This window comes from Micromesistius poutassou, assembly GCF_964030765.1.
Source record: "Micromesistius poutassou genome assembly, chromosome: 9".
NCBI lineage: Eukaryota > Metazoa > Chordata > Actinopteri > Gadiformes > Gadidae > Micromesistius > Micromesistius poutassou.
Window position 1 is genome coordinate 14364110 of NC_140279.1, and position 22379 is coordinate 14386488.

Sequence of the window (22379 nt, forward strand, 5' to 3'; positions counted from 1 at the left end):
GAACGAACCTCCGTCTTCCGCAGGCAGCATCGCGAGAGATCATAAAAACTACGATTGGTATCTCATCATAACGAGAATGCGTAACATTAATAAATACTTATTTTTTTTCTCTACAGGGACTCATTGAAAGGCTTTCACCTTTATAAATAAAAAAAAAAACACGTTTATTTTGTATCATCTGATTTATTTATATTGTGTTAATAATATATGATTCAAAGTTCATCATTTTCTCAAGGTGTACTGTAGAACTGGTCTTGTAGTCCAGGCCATTGCATGATAAACAACATAATTCAAGAAACCACAAGACACGCAATAGTATTAAATTGAGACATAGGCTAGTAATTCATCTTAGACATTCTTTGCATATAAGTCATCTTTGATATGGATACCAGTCTGTAAAGAGTGTTCAGAATTGCTGCAGGCAGCCTACATGTTGTTACCACAGCTTGAATAGTGACAGTATCATTCATCAAACAGGAAATACTATTTAAAGACGCCAACTGAGTTGTTTACTGGGTTTTAACCACCCATACAAATTCCAAAGCATGTGGTCATATATAGGCCATGAGTCATGACTGTGGTAATTTACCATTTTAGGGATAGCCTAATTAATCACCCGTTTTGTTACATCTAAGCCTATGAGGCTATCAGCTATTAGGCTAGCCTTGGAGGAAATGTTTCAGCAATACGTTAGAAACAATTAATAATAGCAGTAGCAATAGGCTTGTCACACAAATATATATTTTAACAAAAATATATTATATTTACCTACTCTCAAGGCGTATTTGAAAGGCTCCTTAAAATAAAGAATATCTTTTATATCTTTTAATATTTTTTATTAGTGTAAGTATTACCTACTTACAACATAATACAACATTTTGATGCATGGACGTATGTCTACAGAGCCTGCAAACAACATGTCAAATTACAATAACCCTAAAAATAACCCTAATCAAATGAAATGCTGTGATTACTTCTGTGATAGTACAGTGTGCATTTATATATAACGTTCTCGCACATACTAAGGCCCCGTCCACACGGGCGAAAACGATCTGTTGTCCTTTGATGTGTTTCAGGAATATCTCTGTAAAGACGGACTCGTTGCGAAAACGCATCGAGCTGTAGAAACGCTGTAGTACATATTCAAGGCCAGTGTGAGGCGCTGGTTCTCCACAAAAAAACTGAAGCAAATCAAAAATCAAACCTGCGCGCATCAAGCCCATGCGCGCTGTATGGAGAAAGCAGTTGTTAAACCTTTTAGATTGCGCAGAAATACTTTTTAATATACATTTAGTAATTAAATTTACCAAGGGGCTGTATTTAAATCTACAAAAATAATACAAAAAAAAAATCAACTCAACTCTAACGTCCCCAGCTGGTTGGGGGGGGGGGGGGGGGGGTTTCAGAAAAGTGAGTTTTCGGGCACCGAATCCACCGGGTCCGTATGGACGGTCGGCCAAAACGCACAAGACTTATGCGGTTTCACCAAAAAATCGGCTCTGTGTCTGTGTGGACGGGGCCTAAGTCAGATGGGTCATGTAGGCTGTTGTCAAGCAGCTGTTGTTATCTTCGACAAATCACACTTGTCCAGCTGCCGTCCTGCCGGAGAGCAAACATATACCACAATTAGCAGGACCTCGAAATGGCTGGAAATAGGCTACAATGAAACGTTACATTTGGTTTCCTCAAATACCAAATTATATGATCACAAGTTTATTAAATTGTCCATTACAGTTTGTCACTGTCTTCTGAATACACAAGTAGCCTATATTACTACCTCAACTAAGGCAAAGTATCAACAGTCTGGGGTCCCAACTCTTCATCTTACGCAAGACTTGTCCACATGTTGACCCCCCCACTGGCCCGGGCTATGCTGGCGGGTGCCTTGCCAGAGGTTGGTCTTTGCGGATATGCTGGCATGCAGAGCAGCATAGGTACAGTATGTAATGTGCATGTAGGAAAACATTTATAGCAGCATTTATTATTCATTGTGTCTTGATAAACAAAAATGTATTTATTTAGAAAATTAAACGCTGGGATGGATTTCTTTTGGCGGATTCAAAGCAAACATACTACTTCTGTTGTGTTGTTCCTACTGTGGGGCCCATATGGGCCGGCATTTCACACCGTTAGCGGGGCCCATGGTGGGTTGCCCGTCAATGTTATTCCTGCAGTGGGCCCCAAAGGGGTATGTTTCCATTATGGCATCCATTATTACTGGGAATAAGGGATCCCTCTTCCTGCATTCCTTGCAAAAGTTCTTCCCTGATCATTTGTTTTTTACATTTCTCTTTGGAGGGCTTTGTTTAGGATGTGCTATAAAATATGGATTGTGGCCCGTTGGGACTGGGGCTACAAATAAAATGTACTTAACCTAAGTAGTTGTAGCCTACATATTGGTTTAGGAAAATGGTATACATCCAGCTTCAGCAGCAATTTTAGTACAGTAATATTTACTGTAGAAGAAGGCCCTCAGACAAACCTTTGTGATCCTTAGCATCAAAGTGTGGAAATGCTTTTACTTGTATTAGAGACGGTCTAAGTTGGCCCCTTTCGGTACCTTGGCTTGTACAAACGACCACCGCATTTTCAATAACTGAATAGGTTGAAATGCAGGCTAATTATCACTTGTTATTAACAAAATGTTGCATCAGTCTCGCCAATTGAGTATATGGTGTATATTACCTCACCGCTTTTGAGAAAGAGTTGGAGAAAAAAAGGCTTTATTAGTTCAGAGACCTACCGAGTTCAAACGTGATTGTCCCCGTTATGTTATAATAACCCACAGAAGAAATTACGATACAAATTACAATATTAATCAATCTCATCTGACATTATATTACTATTGACTAGCCTAATAGGTTGTTGAGGACATCTTTACAATATATTTCATCCTGTAATTTCAATAAGATTGCATTTCTACATATTGCTGCATGCACTTTTTAGACAATCCCTAAACATCCGCAGGCAAGGTGCATCACAGCTCGACATTCAAGGCCGTTTATTTGTAATATCGAAGTAGTTTGTGATACTCAGCGTGTGAAGTGTGAAATAACAATAATTTGTAAGAAATCGGTCCCCCTCTCAAAACACTATTGTTTTTTTGCAAAGGGTGAATAAATTAAAGTCGCGTTACTACAGTTAACAAGCAGAATTTACAAAGCACACATGACTCAAATTACAGAAGACATTGCATCATATAGCTGAAGAGACGTGGCCAGAGTCACGTGGGCTACACGCCCCTTCAAAACACCAATCGCTGGCACTCTCTCTACGTTAAGATGCGCTGGTTGGATTGAAGGTGTGATGTAGTGCCCGTTATTTCCTGTACAAGTCAGGACCCTCAAGAGTCCCAAGAGTCCGAGCATACAGCGGGCTACACCCCTCACCAACCAATCCCTGATCAGTTGGCGACGGCGACGGGCCCCGCCCACCATACGTCGGGATCAGTTATTGGTTTGAAAAAGGAGAGGGTATCGCCCATTCAACGTTCCGATCAGTGATTGGTTCTTCACGGAGGGAGGTACCGCCCACTGCACGTTAGGAGCCTTGACTCTTTCCACCCACCGCCGCTCGTATATCTCCGCACCGGGTTGACGACGTAACACATTGCAGCAGACCGTTAGGTTTACCGCACGACAGGGTGTATTCACTCCGGTGGGCTGTTGATCCTTAACATGGCGACCGCGCAGAAAGAGAGCGACCAGAATGATCGTCACGGCGGCTTCCAAACCGCTTTTAAGTCCTTCGCAACAGTTGCGATCCACGTTGGCCAGGAGCCAGAGCAGTGGAAGTCCATGGCAGTAGTACCCCCCATCTCTCTCTCCACCACGTTCAAGCAGTACGGACCCGGGAAACACGCTGTAAGTGTCGTAATGTCGGTATGGCCCACCCACCGGTAGGCTTCTTCGGTGACTGGCAGGGTGAGGTGAACAAATGTGGATGGATCTCACTGACTGCCTGAGCGTGTTGTTATTCACGCACCATGTAGACACGTGTGATTTAATCGGTGCTTTTGAAAGGAACATTCTACAACTCTTATGTATTGTATTTTGGGTCAACAGGAAATGGGTCAATAGACCAGGTTTGATTGAAGCACGAACGTGTTAAAAGACGACAAAACAGTGAAAGGTTGGAGTGATTGTGATGCTGTGAAGTGTTTGTGTTAAAATTAATATTAACTGAATTTCTCTCAAAGGGCTTTGAATACAGCCGGAGCGGGAATCCCACTAGGAACTGTCTGGAGAAAGCTGTGGCAGCACTGGATGGAGGAAAATACTGTAAGTTCCTAACTAATGTGATTCAAAACTGAGGTTGGATTACAAATCCGAGAAGAATCGTCATAACAACCCAAATGAAATAGCTAATAAATAATACCCACAGGTCTTGCTCTTGCCTCTGGACTGGCTGCCACCATGACCATCACTCATATGTTGAAGTCCGGGGATGGTATTGTTTGCATGGACGACGTGTATGGAGGTGAGATGGAGCACATTTCCAAATGTTGTCCAAAAATTGAGAAGAGGAGCGGCACCCCTAGTGGAAGATCATGGTTTTCTAAGAGCTTTGTTTGTGCTTAATCGTACTGCCGTCAAAAGGAAGCACATATTTGAATGACAAAAGTAATTTAAATGGGTGTATCTTTTCAGGGACGAACCGCTACTTCCAGAGGGTAGCTACTGAACTCGGTTTGAAAGTGGATTTTGCTGATTGTACACATCCTGAAAAGCTGAAGGCAGCTCTTAAGCCCAATACCAAGGTTTGTGAGGGGAATAATTTATTTAAGCTAGCAGGCTGTGTAACAAAACTAACTGATTGATTTCAAAAGTATTTAAATGATGCCAGCCTTTAGGGTTGTAATAAGAATCTCTTAAATATAGTTTCCTCTAGGTTCTCAGCTCTGACTCGCTCTGCCTGTTATTAACGTGGCAGTTGTGAAATCAAACCTGTATCTTCCTGTATCAACACAATGCTACTGAAGGCCAACGCCCAAAGTCACATTTAAATTAGTGCTTGGATTGACTTTCAACCACCTAGTGCCTTTGGACTTGATGCTGTGTGACTAGAAACGATTGATATCAGAGATGTAATACAAACATGATAAACAGTGTCTGACTGATAAAAGGTTGAAGACCCTTAAAGACAGGATTTGTGCTAAACATGTATGAGGAAAAAGACAACCCTCCTTAGGAGTAACTTCAGCGAGTTCTCTGACAGACTGCAGATGGATGTGTGGTGTGTGTTTGTGTCGTTGATTTAACTCATTTGGCTGAATTAAATCAATCCCACTGCTTTGCTATAACAAGAAGTTTCAGGTGTTATATGCGTGCAAGATCATTTCCACTGGCATTTCAAAATGACAAGAAAGCAGATCATCTTTCATCCGACGGGCATGCTCATATTCATGTGTCTCGTTGCAGCTTGTATGGATCGAAACCCCCACCAACCCCACCATGAAGGTAGTGGACATCAGGGCCTGCAGTGACATCGTCCACGAACACAACAAGGACATTGTGGTGGTAGTGGACAACACCTTCATGTCTGCCTATTTCCAGGTGAGGGCCGGAGTGTGTGTGCGTGTGTGTCGATGTTTCTTTGTATTTTAAAAATTATTTCCCCAACCTTACAAAACACTATTTTCCTATGCACCAACAGCGCCCCCTGGCTTTGGGAGCTGACATTTGCATGTACTCGGCCACAAAATACATGAACGGTAATGTAGAGCTCCTCTGAAATCAGACACATTGCTTTGACTTGTAGACGCCATTTATAAGTCAGAAAGTCTGAAAGTGTGGTGCTAATGCTGTCCTTTGATTGGCTTACAGGCCACAGCGATGTCGTCATGGGCCTGGTATCAGTGAGCAGAGATGACCTGTATGAGCGACTTAAATTCCTACAGAATGGTTAGTATGGTTATTGTAAGACCAGTGATACAACATGATTTTTGGGTCAAGGGTTGCTTGGAAGCCAGAACATTTTAGAAAGAGGGGTATATTCTCTCATATTCTATAATATCCTGTATAATATATTATCTCATAATATCGGACAAAATTTACCATTCAAAATTGATATTTTGGTGTTGGCTAAATTGGCACACGCAATAGAGAATAACACTTTTTTTCTTATCAGAATCATCAGTAGGTTTTAATAGAAGTGGTATAGTGGTCACTTCTTCTGCAATTTGGGGAAATCCCTAGAGCTGCAGTCAAGCAAATATTAAACCTTTGTTGACACAACAACTCAGACACAAAACTACTCTAGGTTTTCAGAAGATAAATCAGGTTGAACCTGCTACAACAAGCCAAGACGGGCCACAATAAAACCCTAGATTCAGGAAGTATGGGGAATAAAGACGGTCATTGTCTTTATTACCAATGGTGGGTCAGCCTGCTTATTGGTCACGCCTGAGGTATTCATCCATCCATAACCCCTCCCCTTCCTGTGTAGCCCTGGGAGCAGTGCCCTCCCCCTTTGACTGCTTTCTGTGCAACCGTGGCCTGAAGACCCTGCACCTGCGCATGGAGCAGCACTTCAAGGGGGGCATGGCCGCCGCCAAGTTCCTGGAGGCAGACCCCAGGGTGGAGCGTGTCATCTTCCCAGGTGGGTGACTGACCTCACTCACTCACCCGCTCACTTCCTCCTCTCACACACGGCACTTTTTCACACAGACACACGGTACTTTCACAGTTAAATTTGAGGAGTCAAATCAAGATGGACAACATAGCGCCCTATATTTGCTGAATGAAAAACAGATCAGTTTACGTTCATGGGGCAGTCTGCTTTTTACCGTGCTGGATTGACTGATTTCACTCCACTCTTTTAGCTGGAGGGGTTTCATATGGGATGGTTATGGTATGTCGACTGATAGGGTCGTTGATAGTATTTGCTTTGTTTGTGTTCTCTTTAGGCCTGCCCTCCCATCCGCAGCATGAGGTGATGAAGAAGCAGTGCACAGGGTGTCCTGGAATGATCACCTTCTACATCAAGGGCCAGCTGGAGCACGCCAGCGCCTTCCTCAGCAACCTCCAGGTTTCATGAGTCATTGATTGATTTTTGCTTTTCATTTGCTAGTTGAGTTTGTTTGATCGAATGCCAAGACTGTATGAGAGGTGATTACGACCCGTTTGTTCATTGTGTGCTCGGATAAAATGTTATGGTGTTTGATTGACCATGGACCTCAAACTGATTCGGAACTCTTGTCAGGAAATCACTACTTCCCAAATGGCTGTCAACACAGGTTCATATTATGTAGAAGGGAATAGTTGCTGTGTTTAGTCTTCAAAAACACGTCTGAGAAAGTTGTTATGCTGGTTCCGATTAATCATTTTATATAGCATGATTGGAATTAAAATACTCTGCTTACAATATTGGTTGACAGACAGACAGACAGACTTTTTTTGTTGGGATATAGATGGAAACAGCCTTCTATACAACACCAAAATAATCTCAATATGTGTCATGTGTCAATATGTCTCAATATGTAAATATTTGGTAACGTTTTTGGTCTTCTTTTCATTTCAGTTGTTTTCGATCGCTGAGAGTCTTGGAGGCTATGAAAGTTTAGCAGAACACCCGTAAGTAGCCACCAAATTGCCTATTAATACACTGATAATTGAGTTAACGTTGCGTTACATTGGTCATGGGAATACAGTAAGACTATGTGAAGGAGAAAGTTGAGATGTTCTCGTTAGAACTTTGAATGGAGTATGCAAATAATGACAGACTTTTAATGAATTGATAATTAGCCTCGTAACAATTGACTTGTAAAAATGTATGTTTTATTATACTTGCTATCAGCTTTAATTTCACTGTTTAATGGGAAATGTATGGTCGTTTTGCCACCATATTTTTCTGTAATGACCCACTGCACCAATAGAGGGCAGCAGTGTTCAAGATGTGATCTTTTTAAACGTTTATTCATTTATTCATAAATTAATTTACTAAAACTTTTCAAGGGGGAGAAAGGCAATGTTTTGTTGTGTCAACATGTTTCCTAGGAATTAGTTATACTTACTACAAAAGAAAATAAACAAAAATGAAAAATGCATGTGTTTCTGCTTCAGGGCGATAATGACCCACGCGTCCGTACCAGAGAAGGATCGGGAGGTGCTGGGCATCAGTGACACCCTGATCCGTCTCTCTGTGGGGCTGGAGAACGAGGAGGACATCATCAAGGACCTGGATCAGGCCCTGAACGCTGCTGTGAGTACCAGCCATCCACCCTGACTCTCCTACCCCTCTTCCTCCGTGTTTTTAGACCAGTGGTTCTCAAACAACTAATGTTGTTGCTAATGTACTGTTTTTGTCAGCCAAGTACACCTTTCATGTGCACAAAATAGAAAGTTATTTAAATGAATATAAATAATATATGTGCATTTTATTCTGTGTAAAAATGATAGGGGTGGCAAATACTTATTTTAGAGCGAATGATTTCTGTCATTCATTGGAAAGATTTACTTCACTTATATGTTAGTATTCCAATTTTGAGTGGTATTAAGGTGGACTTGTTCAAAAACACAATATGAAATTGACATATATATGTATTTGTGGTTTAATTTAACCAAAGTACCCGCTGCAAAACGTCACAAGATCCCTAGGGGTATGTGTACCCCATTTGAGAAACACTGGTCAACCCCACATGAGCAGGATAGTATAATGGCTTTGGTGTTCAAATGGCAGCCAAAAGATTCCAGGTTCAATCCCCACCATGTCTGCAGTGTAACCTTTAGGCTTCCTTGAGTCCTTTACCGGCTCCTTAATCAATGTGTCTGAGTTAACTGTAAATCGCTGTGGATAAAAACACCTGATAAATGACATCATCTGATGCCCCTAAATGTAAATTTTTTACATTATTTGCACATTTCTTACATTAGATGGATATTAGATGGATGGATGAGGACTTTATCCCTCCCAGATGCAATGTTGTTGCAACCGCAGCATACTTTAAACCTGGATGTCAATATAAAAAGGCAATATAAAAGTATGAATATTAAGATGAAGAAAACTAACTTCGGGGTGCAACTTTCTTTCAAAGCAACATTTGCCTTCAAAACTCTCCAACCCAAATACCGCCATCTGTAGAGCATTGTTATTATGACCAATCTGTCTAGTCCAAAATGAATACGGCCTGGGTCTGAAGTGATGATCATTACTGGAACATATTTAATGTGCAGAGTTGGCGCCAGGACTGGATGCTCTTCAGTCGTGTGTGTGTGTGTGTGTGTGTGTGTGTGTGTGTGTGTGTGTGTGTGTGTGTGTGTGTGTGTGTGTGTGTGTGTGTGTGTGTGTGTGTGTGTGTGTGTGTGTGTGTGTGTGTGTGTGTGTGTGTGTGTGTGTTGTGGTGTTAGGCCATCTGCCTCTAACCTAACGGACCTCCATCCAGCCCTAGTTACCCTGTAGCTATCGACCAGTAGAAACGTTTGAAATCCCAGTCCATACCATAATCTGAATGCATTGAATATCCTTATAGGGAATTTCCTTAACATACTTGCCCCTTCCAGGGAGCCTAGCAATGGCTATACTGAGGTTGCATTGATTGTATGGACATTGCTAAAACAACGTTTATCTTTAATCTAACTAATGTCTAATCACCATAACTCAGCACTACTTATAGGGCAGAGTGGTCCCACCTAGGACCGCCCCACCCCACCTTACCATTTAGGATGCGTGATGAAGCCCTCTGAAGGGCTCTGCTGCTCCGTCCGCTCCAAATGGAGACTGATGGGCGCAATAACGACGGTGCGGTCCCCGAGCGAGGCCTCTTAACGGGTGAAGCTTTTAATTGGCCGGGACAGCCGGTTCAGGACGGGACATTACATTAGTGCGCCGGGGAAGCATCCTCTCTCCGTCGGTTAACATTGAAACCCGGCAACGAAGGAGGAGGGGGGGGGGGGGAAGAGGGTCATTACTGGAAAGTCCCAAACACACGAGCCAGGAGCATGTTGGCTCTGCTCGCCCCTGTTGTTTTTTATATCATTGAGTAATTTAGTTTAGTACACACTTTTACCAAGAGCAGATACAATGGATTTCATTATTTTCGTTCTTTAGCTTTCTTTTTAATACCTGGAATTAATGAGCCAATACGGGTTGGGCGTAGTGCTCAGTGATACCTGCAGGTAGTAGGCAAACATTATACTTTCCTGCCCCTTTATAGTTCATTTGCTTTGTGGCAACAGCATCCCCTTGGCCTCTATACCAAGGTTGGTTTTGGCTTTGTTGCCGCGTGTAAACCATAAACTTCTGTTTAGCAGACCACAGCAGCAGAAATATGAGAAGCGGTTGTTTTTAAGCAGTTGATAATGTCCTGTTCCCTGGCTCCGGCTCAAAATGTGCACTCATCTATCTGTAATTTACTAGAATGGGATTTTGATGGCCCTATTTCAGATTTGTAAATCTGAAATTTGTGTCATTTAGCGGCCATGTAGTAGAATGGGATGTTGATAACCTAATCAATATGTTCGTACATAAATCGTCTCCAGAAAGGGACAAGAGCAACAGAGAATCAAATTAATTAAAAGCAAGCAAATTATCGGCTCCTTTCTAGACTCCTTTCCAAGCAGTGTACTACAATTGTCCTGATTTGTTTGTAGGCCATAGTTAGCTTTTCATTCATATAGTATAATTTTACTGTGGCGTCTCGGGGTGTGACGGCTCCATCTGGAGCTGTGTTTTCATTGAGAATGGCTGAATTTTTCTGATATTCTTTGGAACAAGATTGATTTCTCCTGCCAACTTATCTCATCCTCTCTCTCCCTCTCCCACCCCTTTTTTTTGTCGCTCCAGCATCCCAAACAGTGAACTACCTTCCCAGAGGGCCATCCAGATTGCTGGATAGTTGGACAGCAGCAAGAAATGGGGAAATTACCATGCTCAAGGAAAACCTTGAGTGAGTGAACTCGATGGCACCACAATGCCATGGCAGGACATCGGTTGGGATGGATTTATCAGGGACTATTGGGAACTCTCGAAGTTACATATGATATACTTACATTCTGTTAATAAATACACATCATTTTTACTGAAGTTAATTGCAGGTTTTACTGATTGGTCTAGGGGAGGACATTGCCATTTTCTATACATCCTATGGTGTTTTTGCTCTGTTTTCATGTTTATATGTGGTTTATTATTATTATTATTATTATTATTATGTGATTATGGGCATTGATTGGGCAGAATGAAATGGGGTCTTGTATGGACTAAGCTGATATATAATGTTCCAGAGAGAGAAAAATAAGAATGTGATCAAATGCAAGGCAAACCTCCTTTTTCAAGGTGTGTGTGTGTGTGTGTGTGTGTGTGTGTGTAGGATTAAGTGTCTCCTAGTGGAATGGACTTGGCAGATTTTTAATAAAATCTTCATTTGTATGTTTTAATTAATGTATAATCCAACGAAAATAAGAAGTACCTCCTGGAACCTTTACATGCCAGTCCAATCCATTGCTACACCGTTGGAGAGGTGAGGTGAGGTGAGGTGAGGGGAGGGAACTCAGTTGTGTGCTATCTGCAACCTCACCACTAGATGTCACTAAATCCTACACAGTGCAAGATACCTCTAAGATACAATACATTGGGATTTGTCTAGCTGTTGTATATCATGACAAGCAGCACCAAAGATATAAACCAGCTGGACTTATCAATAAATCGTGATCCACAGTATTGTTTGTTTGCTGAACTTTGTGTTTAACAACTTGAACCCCTGCCCTCTCATGAGGCCAGCGTTTTGGAGTTTAAAAGTTGCACTAGGGTGGATGTCAAATCCACAGCTTACATTACGTCTCGCTTGTGTGAGGCACGATGTGTTTCCTATTTAATCTCTGACCCATAAAAACCCATGAGATCTTGAAGAAAAACAGACATTTATTTGAGGTCAGACAAACTGCTTAGGAGATGCTACAGTTGTCAATTTGTTTTCATTCTTCCTCTGTTTGCGCGAGCACATGCCTCAGTTGAAAATACCCCTCGAGTGAACAAGAAATCCATTCAAATCGGCGTGCCGTCCCTGTGTCTCCTCTGAACTCCCTGTCGTAGAGACAGAGTCGTGCTAACAGGGGGTTCAGCCTCTGTTACTTTGGGACAGTCAATAGGCTGCATGCAATCTGTCTCAGAGACCCATAGGGAAGCAGGCCAGATTGTTTCATACGGTTGGAACGAGTTAGGCTTTGACTTGATTACTTCTGGGTTAAGCTAGGGATCGAGTTCTTTCCCAAAAGGCCAATGATCTGTTTCTAATGATTTGGGCGACCGCAATTTCATTTCCTGTCCCCTTTTTAAAGCAAATAATATATTTTACACTGTCCATAGGGTTTCCTCTACAAAATTGGTCAAAATCCAAAATAGAATAAGTTGAATGTGTTTGCTATAATGCACTTCATAATATGTGGTGCATTGCTCATTAAGAAAACAGTCGCATGAAAGTGTGAGTCTTCCATGGAAAATTACTTGTATATTTAAAATATCGGCCTGCAGGAAGTGTGAGGCAGATTGGACTTCAATCTTGTTTTTTCCCACGTTCCTTTGTAGGGTTTTCATAGTTTCTAGTCAGAGGACACTTCAGAGGGAGCCTTACTATGATCCACGGGATCTTCTGCAATGCATTTAGATTCTGAGGACCCTTTCGAGTTGCCATCCATCTGCCGTTCTAATGGGATCCATAACATTGAGGATAGCCCTTGGAGTTGCCAGTTGTAAGACCACAGTTGAATGCATTCATTTCTCATGGCTTGTGTCCACAGAAACCTACAACTGTCACTGGGGGCACAGATAAGCACGCCTCACATCAAATTAAATGATCTTGACAGTTTTTCTATCAGTCCCAAATAAACTGTTACAGAGGATGAATAATACTGTCTGGAACAGGAGTCATTTGGACAGCGGCCAAGGCCTGTCTCCATGGTGATAAATTGAGGCACTATTGTTTACGGAGTAGCTGGGTTGGATTCACTAATACATGACTGTGGTTTCAGGATAAATATACAGACCTTGTATGGGTATTGATGATAAGGGACTGTAAACATTCAGTGTCAGTGAGGTGGAAACATAAACACACACACTTACACAAACACCAACAGACTAGAGACCTCTTAACACACACACACACACACACACACACACACACCAGAAAGTAAGCTTTTATTGTATATTGGTGCTGAAAGCTCAAAGTATATTTCTTGCGAGTGTTGCGTTGGTGCGTCCACTGAGGTAGAGTATGTTCATCTTTATTTGTGTAAACATGCAAAGGTTTTGCATGGAGTCTCCCAGTCTGTATCTCTTTTAGATGATTATTGGACCCACTCAGTCACTGGATGACAGATTTGCTAACAATGTACGGCCGACTTCCAGTGAATTTCCCCCCACTGCCTGACATTACGTTAGACACGGCTGAGCTGAAGTTGTGAGTGATGAAGCAAGAGGCTCACTCTAATAAATAAACAACCTGAAAGCATCTATCAGTCATTTCAATAGAGTGTCATTATGTTTGATTGAAGGTTCAGGCTCAGAGAAACAAAATAAGATTTCTCTCATTTGGTCACAAATATTCCCACAGACGAAAGTAATTTTTTGTAGAAAAAAATGGTGGAATTTTAATTGTCACTCTTCCAACTTAGAGATTGTAGGCCTACTTTTGTTCAAAGTGCGCTTAAAAACAATCTTCCATGTTTCCTCCATGTTTGTACAGTTCATGTTCATTTAGAGTTTAAATTTAGTTTAGTGCAATACAAAAACGAGGACATTGCCAATGTCCCTTGTGCACAGTAATAGGTGTTGTGTTAATACACACCATACATATGATAATGCATGACATGTGTATATACGGAATAGGCCTGTGTGACTGATTATCCTCTTAGTGTTCAGAGAGCAGGCATCTATGATTCAATGCTGCCATGTTGTTCAACCGTACATTCTGTTGTGAGTGAGCAGCTTTAGTATGATAATCTGGTAGGTCTGGACATCATCACCACTGTATTGTTTATACATATATATATATGTATATAGCCTAAACATACATTAGTATATACAGTTTATATTTTGTAAAATAACTGAAGAGATTCAAAATGTTCTAGAAGAACAAGAGTGGTTGCATATGTATCATCTCATGAATACATAATTTGAATGATCTTTTTTCATTAAAATTATAAATATATATATATATACGTTACTGTTTCTATTCCCTCAAATGAGAAAAAGTAAAAAATAAATAAAAGTTCTACCAGCACGAGAGCGGTTGCTTTTATACCATGTAATGAATGTATAATTTCAGTGCGTTCCTCATTTCAAAGGTGTCGGCGGTGAAATGCAAGCGCGTGCGCATGTCTCCTTGGCTGCGGGCTGCTCTGAGCACAGCTCGCCTGCCACAGCGGCGCACCTTCTCATGATCAAAGGCGCCTGGATATAAATCAGGGCAGGAAATTGCCGGCTCTTCCTCCACCATATGGAACCCAATTCGCTGTGAGGGAGCGCAGAGCCTATGCAAGTCCAAGAGAAGTGAATCGATTGCCATGCTTATTGTGTTATTATTCACTTCCAAGAAAACACATCACCTAAAGAAGAGATTGCGTCTTGCAGGAGGAATTGCTTTTATTCCCCCGGCAATACTCTCTATGTAATCGAAAAGGTGTTTCTTCATACTTTCCACCTGACAGCGAGGTTGGAGTAATACTATTTTGTCACCACTTAGAAACCATGCCTCAGCCACGGCCATGATCATAGGTTATGTCCTATGCTTTCTCCGATCCCAGGCCAGCTCAACTCAATACTTTGTTTATTTCTCTTGCTGAAAACCCTTTTCCTCCTTGATGGGAATTTTTTGATACAATTAGATGAAAGTTCCCTCGTGTGTGGGAACACACCCACATACACACACACCCTCTGCCTCTATCTGCAGTGATTCATATTGTACAGAATGCCAGATCCCAATCACAGCCCGCCTCAAACCCAACACAAACTAAAACGTCATTATGGAATCTTGATTCTTTCTGAGAAGCTGCCAGTTCACACAGACATGTGACGATTTTGTAGATAGAGAGAAACTAGATGAGAAGAGGGGTAGAGAGGGAGAAAGATACAGGAGGATGAAAGAGAGGGAGATCCAGCGAGAGAGGTAGAGAGGGGGGGGGGGGAGAGATGGGGGGATAGAAAGAGACAGATGGGGATAGACGGAGAGAGGGAGAGAGAAAGAGGGATAGGTGGAGAGAGATAGGAGGAGAGAGAGCGAGGGGAGAAAAGAGAGAAGTGGCTTTTTTTTCCATGTGTTCATCTCAACACTCTGAATATTCTTTCCCTGAATAAAGCACAGCGTTATGCTGTATCGTATCATCTCCAATGACTAACATGCAGTTGTTTACAGGATGGTTATTATCTGCATGAGGTCAGCCCAAGTTTGTCCTGGTGTGTTGTTTCAGGTTGGATTCTGGGAAATGGCAGCGAGGAGTAGGACACAGAGCATCGTCTTGTTGCCCTGCAACCGGTGCTATAAATGACGATGGTGCCTTCAGTGCATGCAGAGCTGAGCAGTCCGTTAGGAAAGGAGAAACGGCTTTCGGAGGGTCAGCCATCTGCATTACAGATCCCACACTCTCTGCTGTCTGTGGACTCAGGAAATCTTAACTCTTGACTATGCTCTGTATACATTAAGGCTGTTAGGATGAAGACATGAGCCGCGTGTGGAATTAAATCTTGAATAACATCTGGAGGGAAAAAAACAAAGGCGCCTGTCTTTTTTTTTGTGGCAAGACCTGCTATTAATAAACACCAAGTATGGTGTGTACTGGGGTCTAGTGGTTTAACAGGATGAGGCTTGAGACAGTGTTTTCCATTCAACAAACACTTTCGGTTCTCTTGGTGACGAAAACCTATTAACCGTCAACATATGAATCTGTTCCAACACCATGTAATGAAAAAGTACAAATATTCACTTTGCAAAGAAAGAAACACCGTATTACAGATGTCTACACCAATCTCTTGAGCGATTCCACTGTTAGGCTTCTAAAACAATCAGCAAAAAACATAATCAACCCTGTTTTATCTGCATCTTATTCTGCTAATTTCCTGGCCCCATATGTTTGCTTATAAGAAAATTAATGATCATGTCTATTTTGTTTTATAATGGCTAATTCTTTGGGACATATGGGTAATGGGCACAAGGCAAAACTGACTGCTGGATATCAAAGGCTCGCTTTGGTATCTATGTAGACCTACTCTCTCCTTCTGCCCTTATCATGTGTAGCTGGCATATGTCATGATGTAGGCTCTGCTGTAGCCTAATTCTCTCGCATGTCTGATTTGATTTGTATAATGGGAATTTTATGATCAAAGCTACTTCCTGAAGCACATGTTACATTCTCTCAACGATGAAATATATTACAATTTAAACCGTGGCATAAGGATGAACCAATACGGTCCTATATGTATTTCAGTTATCTAAACTTTGATAGCTATGTTCAACGCATTGAACTAAATATATCCTTTTTATAACACAAAAAAATATTAATGTGAAATTGTCTGACTCTCAACGACATTGAGCCAAAGTTAACGTCATTATTTCACTTTTCAACAAATTAATAGCCTGATACATAACTCTTCATAACTCTCTCTCTCCATTGATGTCGTTGGTCTCAGTTTGTGTTTGTACAAACAAACTTTGCAACGTTAATGATTATGACTTAATCATTTCTTTCAAGCCCTTTTAATTTCACAGCACCTTTTAAGCATCGGCCATTATCATTAATCATACTCATTGATTATTATGTTCCAGCCCCCAGTTGCAGGTTAATGGTTTGTTTTACCAGGTTGACTCACAGACTCCCAGTCACTTAAGTCATGTTAAATAGACTCCCCAGAACAACAGCACACTGTAGAAGCATCAGACTGGAGGCTTTAAATATTAATGTATGCACACGCGCAAACAAACCATCACACTCACTCACTGTCTCTCTAAATAGACCACTTAATATAAATGTAGACACACACACATAACCACAAAAAATAGAGCCATAACCTTTGAATGTAAGCACACACATACACACACACACACACACACACACACACACACACACAGGAACTTTCATCTAATTGTATCGAAAAATTCCATCAAGGAGGAAAAGTGAATTGGTGAACTATGAACGTGAATTTATTCATTTTCTTTTGTATGAACTGAACTTTGAAATAGTTCATGTGAAGTGTGAACTTGCACAACACTGACACACACACACACACACGCACGCACGCACGCACGCACGCACGCACGCACGCGCGCGTTGGTCACGCCATGCTTGGATGGTTTTACTACATGATACACCACAACAAAATAATGAATGAATTGAAATGGGAATCATTGGGGATAAAGAAAAAAAACACGTCCAGAAGCAAGTAATCCAGTTCTGGAACATGTCAACAAGGAAGCGGTTATCCAAAACATCCTCAACAAGCACAGCGATTGTTTCAGAAGACAAAGGCATCTTCAAGAGCCTGGCTGGAGAACATCATCTGCAGATCGCACCATTGCATCCACAGCAGCAGCGTGCAGCTGTAGCGCACCTCCAACAGATAAACAAGCGGACCATCAACACAAACCCACGGGGGAAAAGCCATTTCAAATTTCGAGTAAAATGGTACAAACGGGCCAGTGTAATGTGATGTTTGTGATAACATCAGGATGCAATTACGATGTCAGAGTTTGGCTTGCGCCACTGCTGAGTCGGCAGGCTGCGGCCAACTCTGCGCGCCGGGTCCAAAGTTGAGTTATGGCCCACTTCACCGCCACGGACAGAAATGCTATGGTAGTATACGGTGTATACATATATAAAACACCCTGATGACCCTCTAAAAGCCCATGTCACTGTTTATTCCTGTCTGAAATTGAGACTCTCCAGGTAAATCCAGCAGAGTTACGCTTAACATGGACTCAAATCTAGTTTTATGGTTTTAATATTTGTTGCAACCCATAATTTAGCTGGCAACGCACGCACGCACGCACGCACGCAAACGTACATACATGTAAACAACGTGTATTTTCGCCCCTTGCATTTTCAGTTTTTTCCTGCCTCTTTGATGTCTCCCCTAGAGGTTCACTTAGTATAGTAGGAGCGGAGGGCTGGATCCGAGATATGGCTCGGCACGATACCAAAAGAAGAAATAAATATATGAATTATTAATTTTGAAAACACATCTTGGATCGTAGGAGAAGCGTGCCACAAACAGTTTTTAACTCAAACTTGAATGCACATTAACTGTTTGGGTTATCCATCAAGTCACCAAGAGACATTCAGCCATTAGACCTACCATTAATTGCTCTTTAATGAGCGTTGTTCATGAAATATTTAAAAGCTTCTGTACAACGGATTCCATATTACCTTTCAAACAAGCATAGCCTGGCTGAGTTGTACATGAACCTTAGATAATGAGGTATAGCTTTATTGAGTATGTTAATTTGATCTCAACTGTAGGTCTTTCTTCTATGGTCTCTGTGGACATAGAATCAATTTTAAACGATTTCCTGTTTTACATCAGCAGTTACACAGACCAAGAAAGAATGTACTGGTTTGCTTCATACTAAGGAGTTCAAATGGCAATGCCAAATGGTGGCATTACTGAGTGAACTAGATAAGTTGTTCCCACCATTATTTCATTATCTTGCCTCATCTGGATAGTGGTGTCCTGTTCATTCTTCAATTGGAAATACTATTATGACATTTGATTGTGCCAGATTTATAGCACAGGCCTTTTGGGGCTGAATGTTATCAAGATATGCCTGCATGTTTATGGTTGGGTCGCTTAGGTTTGCAAAGCATTTGTAAGAATAAGCTTTCTCTGAGTGGTTTGTTACTATGATGAGAGCATCATCAATACAGTCAAATTAAGTTTTATTACAATTTTTTTTTTTTAATGTGCTGTGTAGGCCTCTATGATACATATAACAGAGACATACATTTTACATATTTATATATTTTTATTTTACGTATTTTTACTTACTTTATCGTCATCTTGTAATGTTGCAGCTATGTCGAGGAACCAAGGCTAAGACTTTTACTCTTGTGAATGATAAGATATAATAAAATAAACTCTAAAATCTGAATCTGAATTCAACCCCTACATTCGTCTGTGTTGCTCCAATGATCTCTATCACAGTTCATATAGTATTTTAGGGACAAATCTGGCAAACCACACAAGACTTATTACAAGATTTATTTGGCCCTTTGTCGTCCTTACATTATGCCGTTCTGTCGTGAAGTGACAAGTTATTTTTCACACTCTGCCCTCCAGGTTTTAATCATGTCCCGTTTCCTTCACCGAAAACATGACGCCACCGCGGCGTCGACTGCATGCTACATTCCCTCTCAGGGCAGTACTCCATGTGCACCGTCACCTTTCCCCTCAACTGTATCTGAAAAGTTATAATAAAACGATCACTGATGCTTTGAGAGTGAGGCTTACTTCATATAAATGTAGATAGTTTAGGAAGAACTAAAGGCCACTTTTTAAATGACACAGGGCCATTAAGTTAAGATCTTTATACTCCCACAACAAAGCCCCATCAGTCAAGGTGAGGGATGTTTTATGTAAATTAAACAGAGTGCTTCCACTCTGCCGGCCCAGTCCGGTGGCTCGGAGACAGATATTAGACCATTAAACCTCCCTCAACACCAGTGCAACCTGATTAATGGCCAACGGTATTGCTGATGGGATGCTGTTTTGCGCCCAAAGCATATTCATCTGTCTGTATTGAATGCCGTGTGACAGGCCACTCATTTGTGAGTTTATTTACACGGAATGACTTGTTATTTTAATCTTTAGATATACATTTTCAATATATATACTGTACATCTATATCCTTATTACATATACATCTATATCCTTATTACATATCATTTTTATTCTTATTATTTTGTCTTCTTAACAGAGAGAGAGAGAGAGAGAGAGAGAGAGAGAGAGAGAGAGAGAAGGAGAGAGAGACTGGTGAAGAACAACTCGACTCTCCTGCACCCACCTGTCTGTAGAACATACAATCAATGTCTTCTTAACGAGAGAGAGATAGAGAGAGAGAGAGAGAGAGGGAGAGAGAGCGAGAGAGAGAGGGAGAGAGGGAGAGAGAGAGAGACCTTCTCCCTGTTTGAGTCTCGCCTCTTAGTGCTGTGTCTGTGTATCCCCCAGCCCCAATGCAAAGATGACGTTATTATAAACCATTACTAACACATTGGACACGTGTTGTACACTGTCGCTAGGCAGAAAATATTCCAACGGCTGGACGTTTTGTTGATTCAAGCGTTGACCTGTGTGTGCTATACAGACGATAGCAATAGCAACGTCTACAGCTCTGTGATGAGATCCTGATGAAGGAACGCTGTCACACTTTGTCACTGCCATTTTTTTGGGGGGAGAATAAGGGGATTCAGGCATTGAGGCTCTGCGGTCTGTGGAAAATTTAACCAAGGAATGCATAGTTGGATGGAAACCGAGATGCTTCACTTGGGATTTAGACTAGAAATTATAATTTATGAGGTGATGCTACCGCCAATCCAACATCTGGTAAACATGATACATGCTGTGGTTAACTTTGAGTAAATAGTTTAGTACTCACTTGTACTTTTATTACCCATTTGTAATTGTACAAGGTTATTGTTATCATTTTATATTACATTAAATTGTGATGCGCAATGTGCAATGTGATTTATACATTGCATTGTGAATGCTGTTTAAGTTACTACTTATTATATTACACATATGAAAAAAGCAATGATCGCCATGATTCAATAGTGTTTGGATTGTGCTCACCAAGTGTTTAGATTGTGCTCACTGCTCAATGTCTCATTTAACACCATGTTACTAGGATCAGTGGGCCCGGACTCATTTAGAATGGCTGGCCCAAGACTGGATGGAGAGTTTGGGGGTGGGGGGAGGGACCAGACTACAACACCCAGCCACTCTCTTCACAGGGGTTGTGAAGAGAATGTATACTTTACTATATTACCTATACCTATATTACCTATATATTACCTATATGCCAGATTTAGTAGGGTTGGCACCTGGCTGGCCAACACAATTTTGGGGGACCTCATGCCACCTCACCACCCCCTGTGGATACACCCCTGGCCATGGTTATGAAAAGATCAGGTGTTCCACGATGGCTAGAATTTGTGAATTAATGCCTGGCTAGTAAGTAAACCATTTACTGGAAAGTGAAGCAATGTATTATCCCTACTCCTCCCGGAATTTCGTAAACATGTGTTATTTTGCCTTTGGCTGACTGCCTCCAAAATATGACATTACTCAAGCTTTGGCCTTTAGTTTGTTTTTCTTTTTTGTTTTCTTTGTTTTCCTGTTAAGCTGTCACCATCTCTATCATTTACCCGAACAGGGAAATAAATAAATGCTAAATGGATCGCCGCTGCAAAAGGTACCCTTCCGTTTCAAAAATATTTGAAGCACACATCATAATTAATTTTATTAATATCTAAGATCAATGTGAGGTAGTCAAGTTAACAAACTATATATTTATATAAGGGTTGTCTACTCTGATGATAATTTTTTCTCTTTAAACACAGAACCTTTCATCATCATCAACACCCTAACCACTAAACTATCCTGCCGGTATTAAGACGACTATTCATATAAATATATTTTTTTTTATGTGAGCATTTTATTATGTTATGTCGCAGATATTTACTGCAAGACCCTTCAAGATAAGATACGTTTTATTGTCCTGCTGTAGAAGAATCACATTCACCGTAAGTCACTCACTGCAACTGTGCCTTCCTGAGTCCATCCATTCAGATAATAGAACACATCACGTGAAATACTATCATCACTATCATCTCTGTATGGGAACCAACGGCCTTGCTCCGGAGAACTGGTACTAAATGGCTTCCTCCATGTTCTCCTCCGTGACTTTTACCCCCACCCTTCCGCACGTCAAGGTGACACATGAGGGACGGCGGCCTTGGCGGAGATGCATGACGGGCGGGCTGCAGGTGATGTGTAGCATCACACACAAAGACACACGCATAGACACACACACACACACACACACACACACACACACACACACACACACACACATACACACACACACACACACACACACACACACACACACACACACACACACACACACACACTCACATAAAGCCACATACACAAAGACATACATACATACACATACACATACACATACACATACACATACACACACATACACACACATAAATCCTGTGCTATGCAATGATCTTGGCTCTGGCTTGTTACCGATAGAGGACGCATGTTTGATTTGTTTAGCCATGGCAAAATAAAAACAAATGCACTCACTTGAAATGGGCCCCGTACATGCTGTATGATATGGCCATGATAAAACCTATAGCAAAATAATACAAATAATACTTATCAGATTC

General features: G+C 41.3%; 1 protein-coding gene across 1 annotated transcript; it reads left to right on the forward strand.

The window, feature by feature from the left end:
- The first annotated feature begins 3566 nt into the window (after nucleotides 1-3566).
- On the forward strand, nucleotides 3567-11655 carry cth (cystathionase (cystathionine gamma-lyase)). Its single transcript, XM_084473242.1, has 12 exons — nucleotides 3567-3863; nucleotides 4199-4280; nucleotides 4384-4479; nucleotides 4650-4759; nucleotides 5421-5555; nucleotides 5656-5713; nucleotides 5826-5903; nucleotides 6448-6600; nucleotides 6908-7029; nucleotides 7522-7574; nucleotides 8064-8202; nucleotides 10783-11655. Exons 1-12 carry the CDS (start codon nucleotides 3678-3680, stop codon nucleotides 10795-10797), a joined length of 1227 nt encoding a protein of 408 aa, XP_084329368.1. The 5' UTR covers nucleotides 3567-3677; the 3' UTR covers nucleotides 10798-11655.
- Nucleotides 11656-22379: the final 10724 nt, after the last annotated feature.

Bases quoted from the DNA above. Each gene is read 5' to 3' on its own strand.
- cth (XM_084473242.1), top strand. From the start codon at position 3,678: ATGGCGACCGCGCAGAAAGAGAGCGACCAGAATGATCGTCACGGCGGC. The intron at 5,556-5,655 runs GTGAGGGCCGGA...ATGCACCAACAG, and splicing joins TCATGTCTGCCTATTTCCAG to CGCCCCCTGGCTTTGGGAGC. The intron at 7,575-8,063 runs GTAAGTAGCCAC...TTTCTGCTTCAG, and splicing joins GAAAGTTTAGCAGAACACCC to GGCGATAATGACCCACGCGT.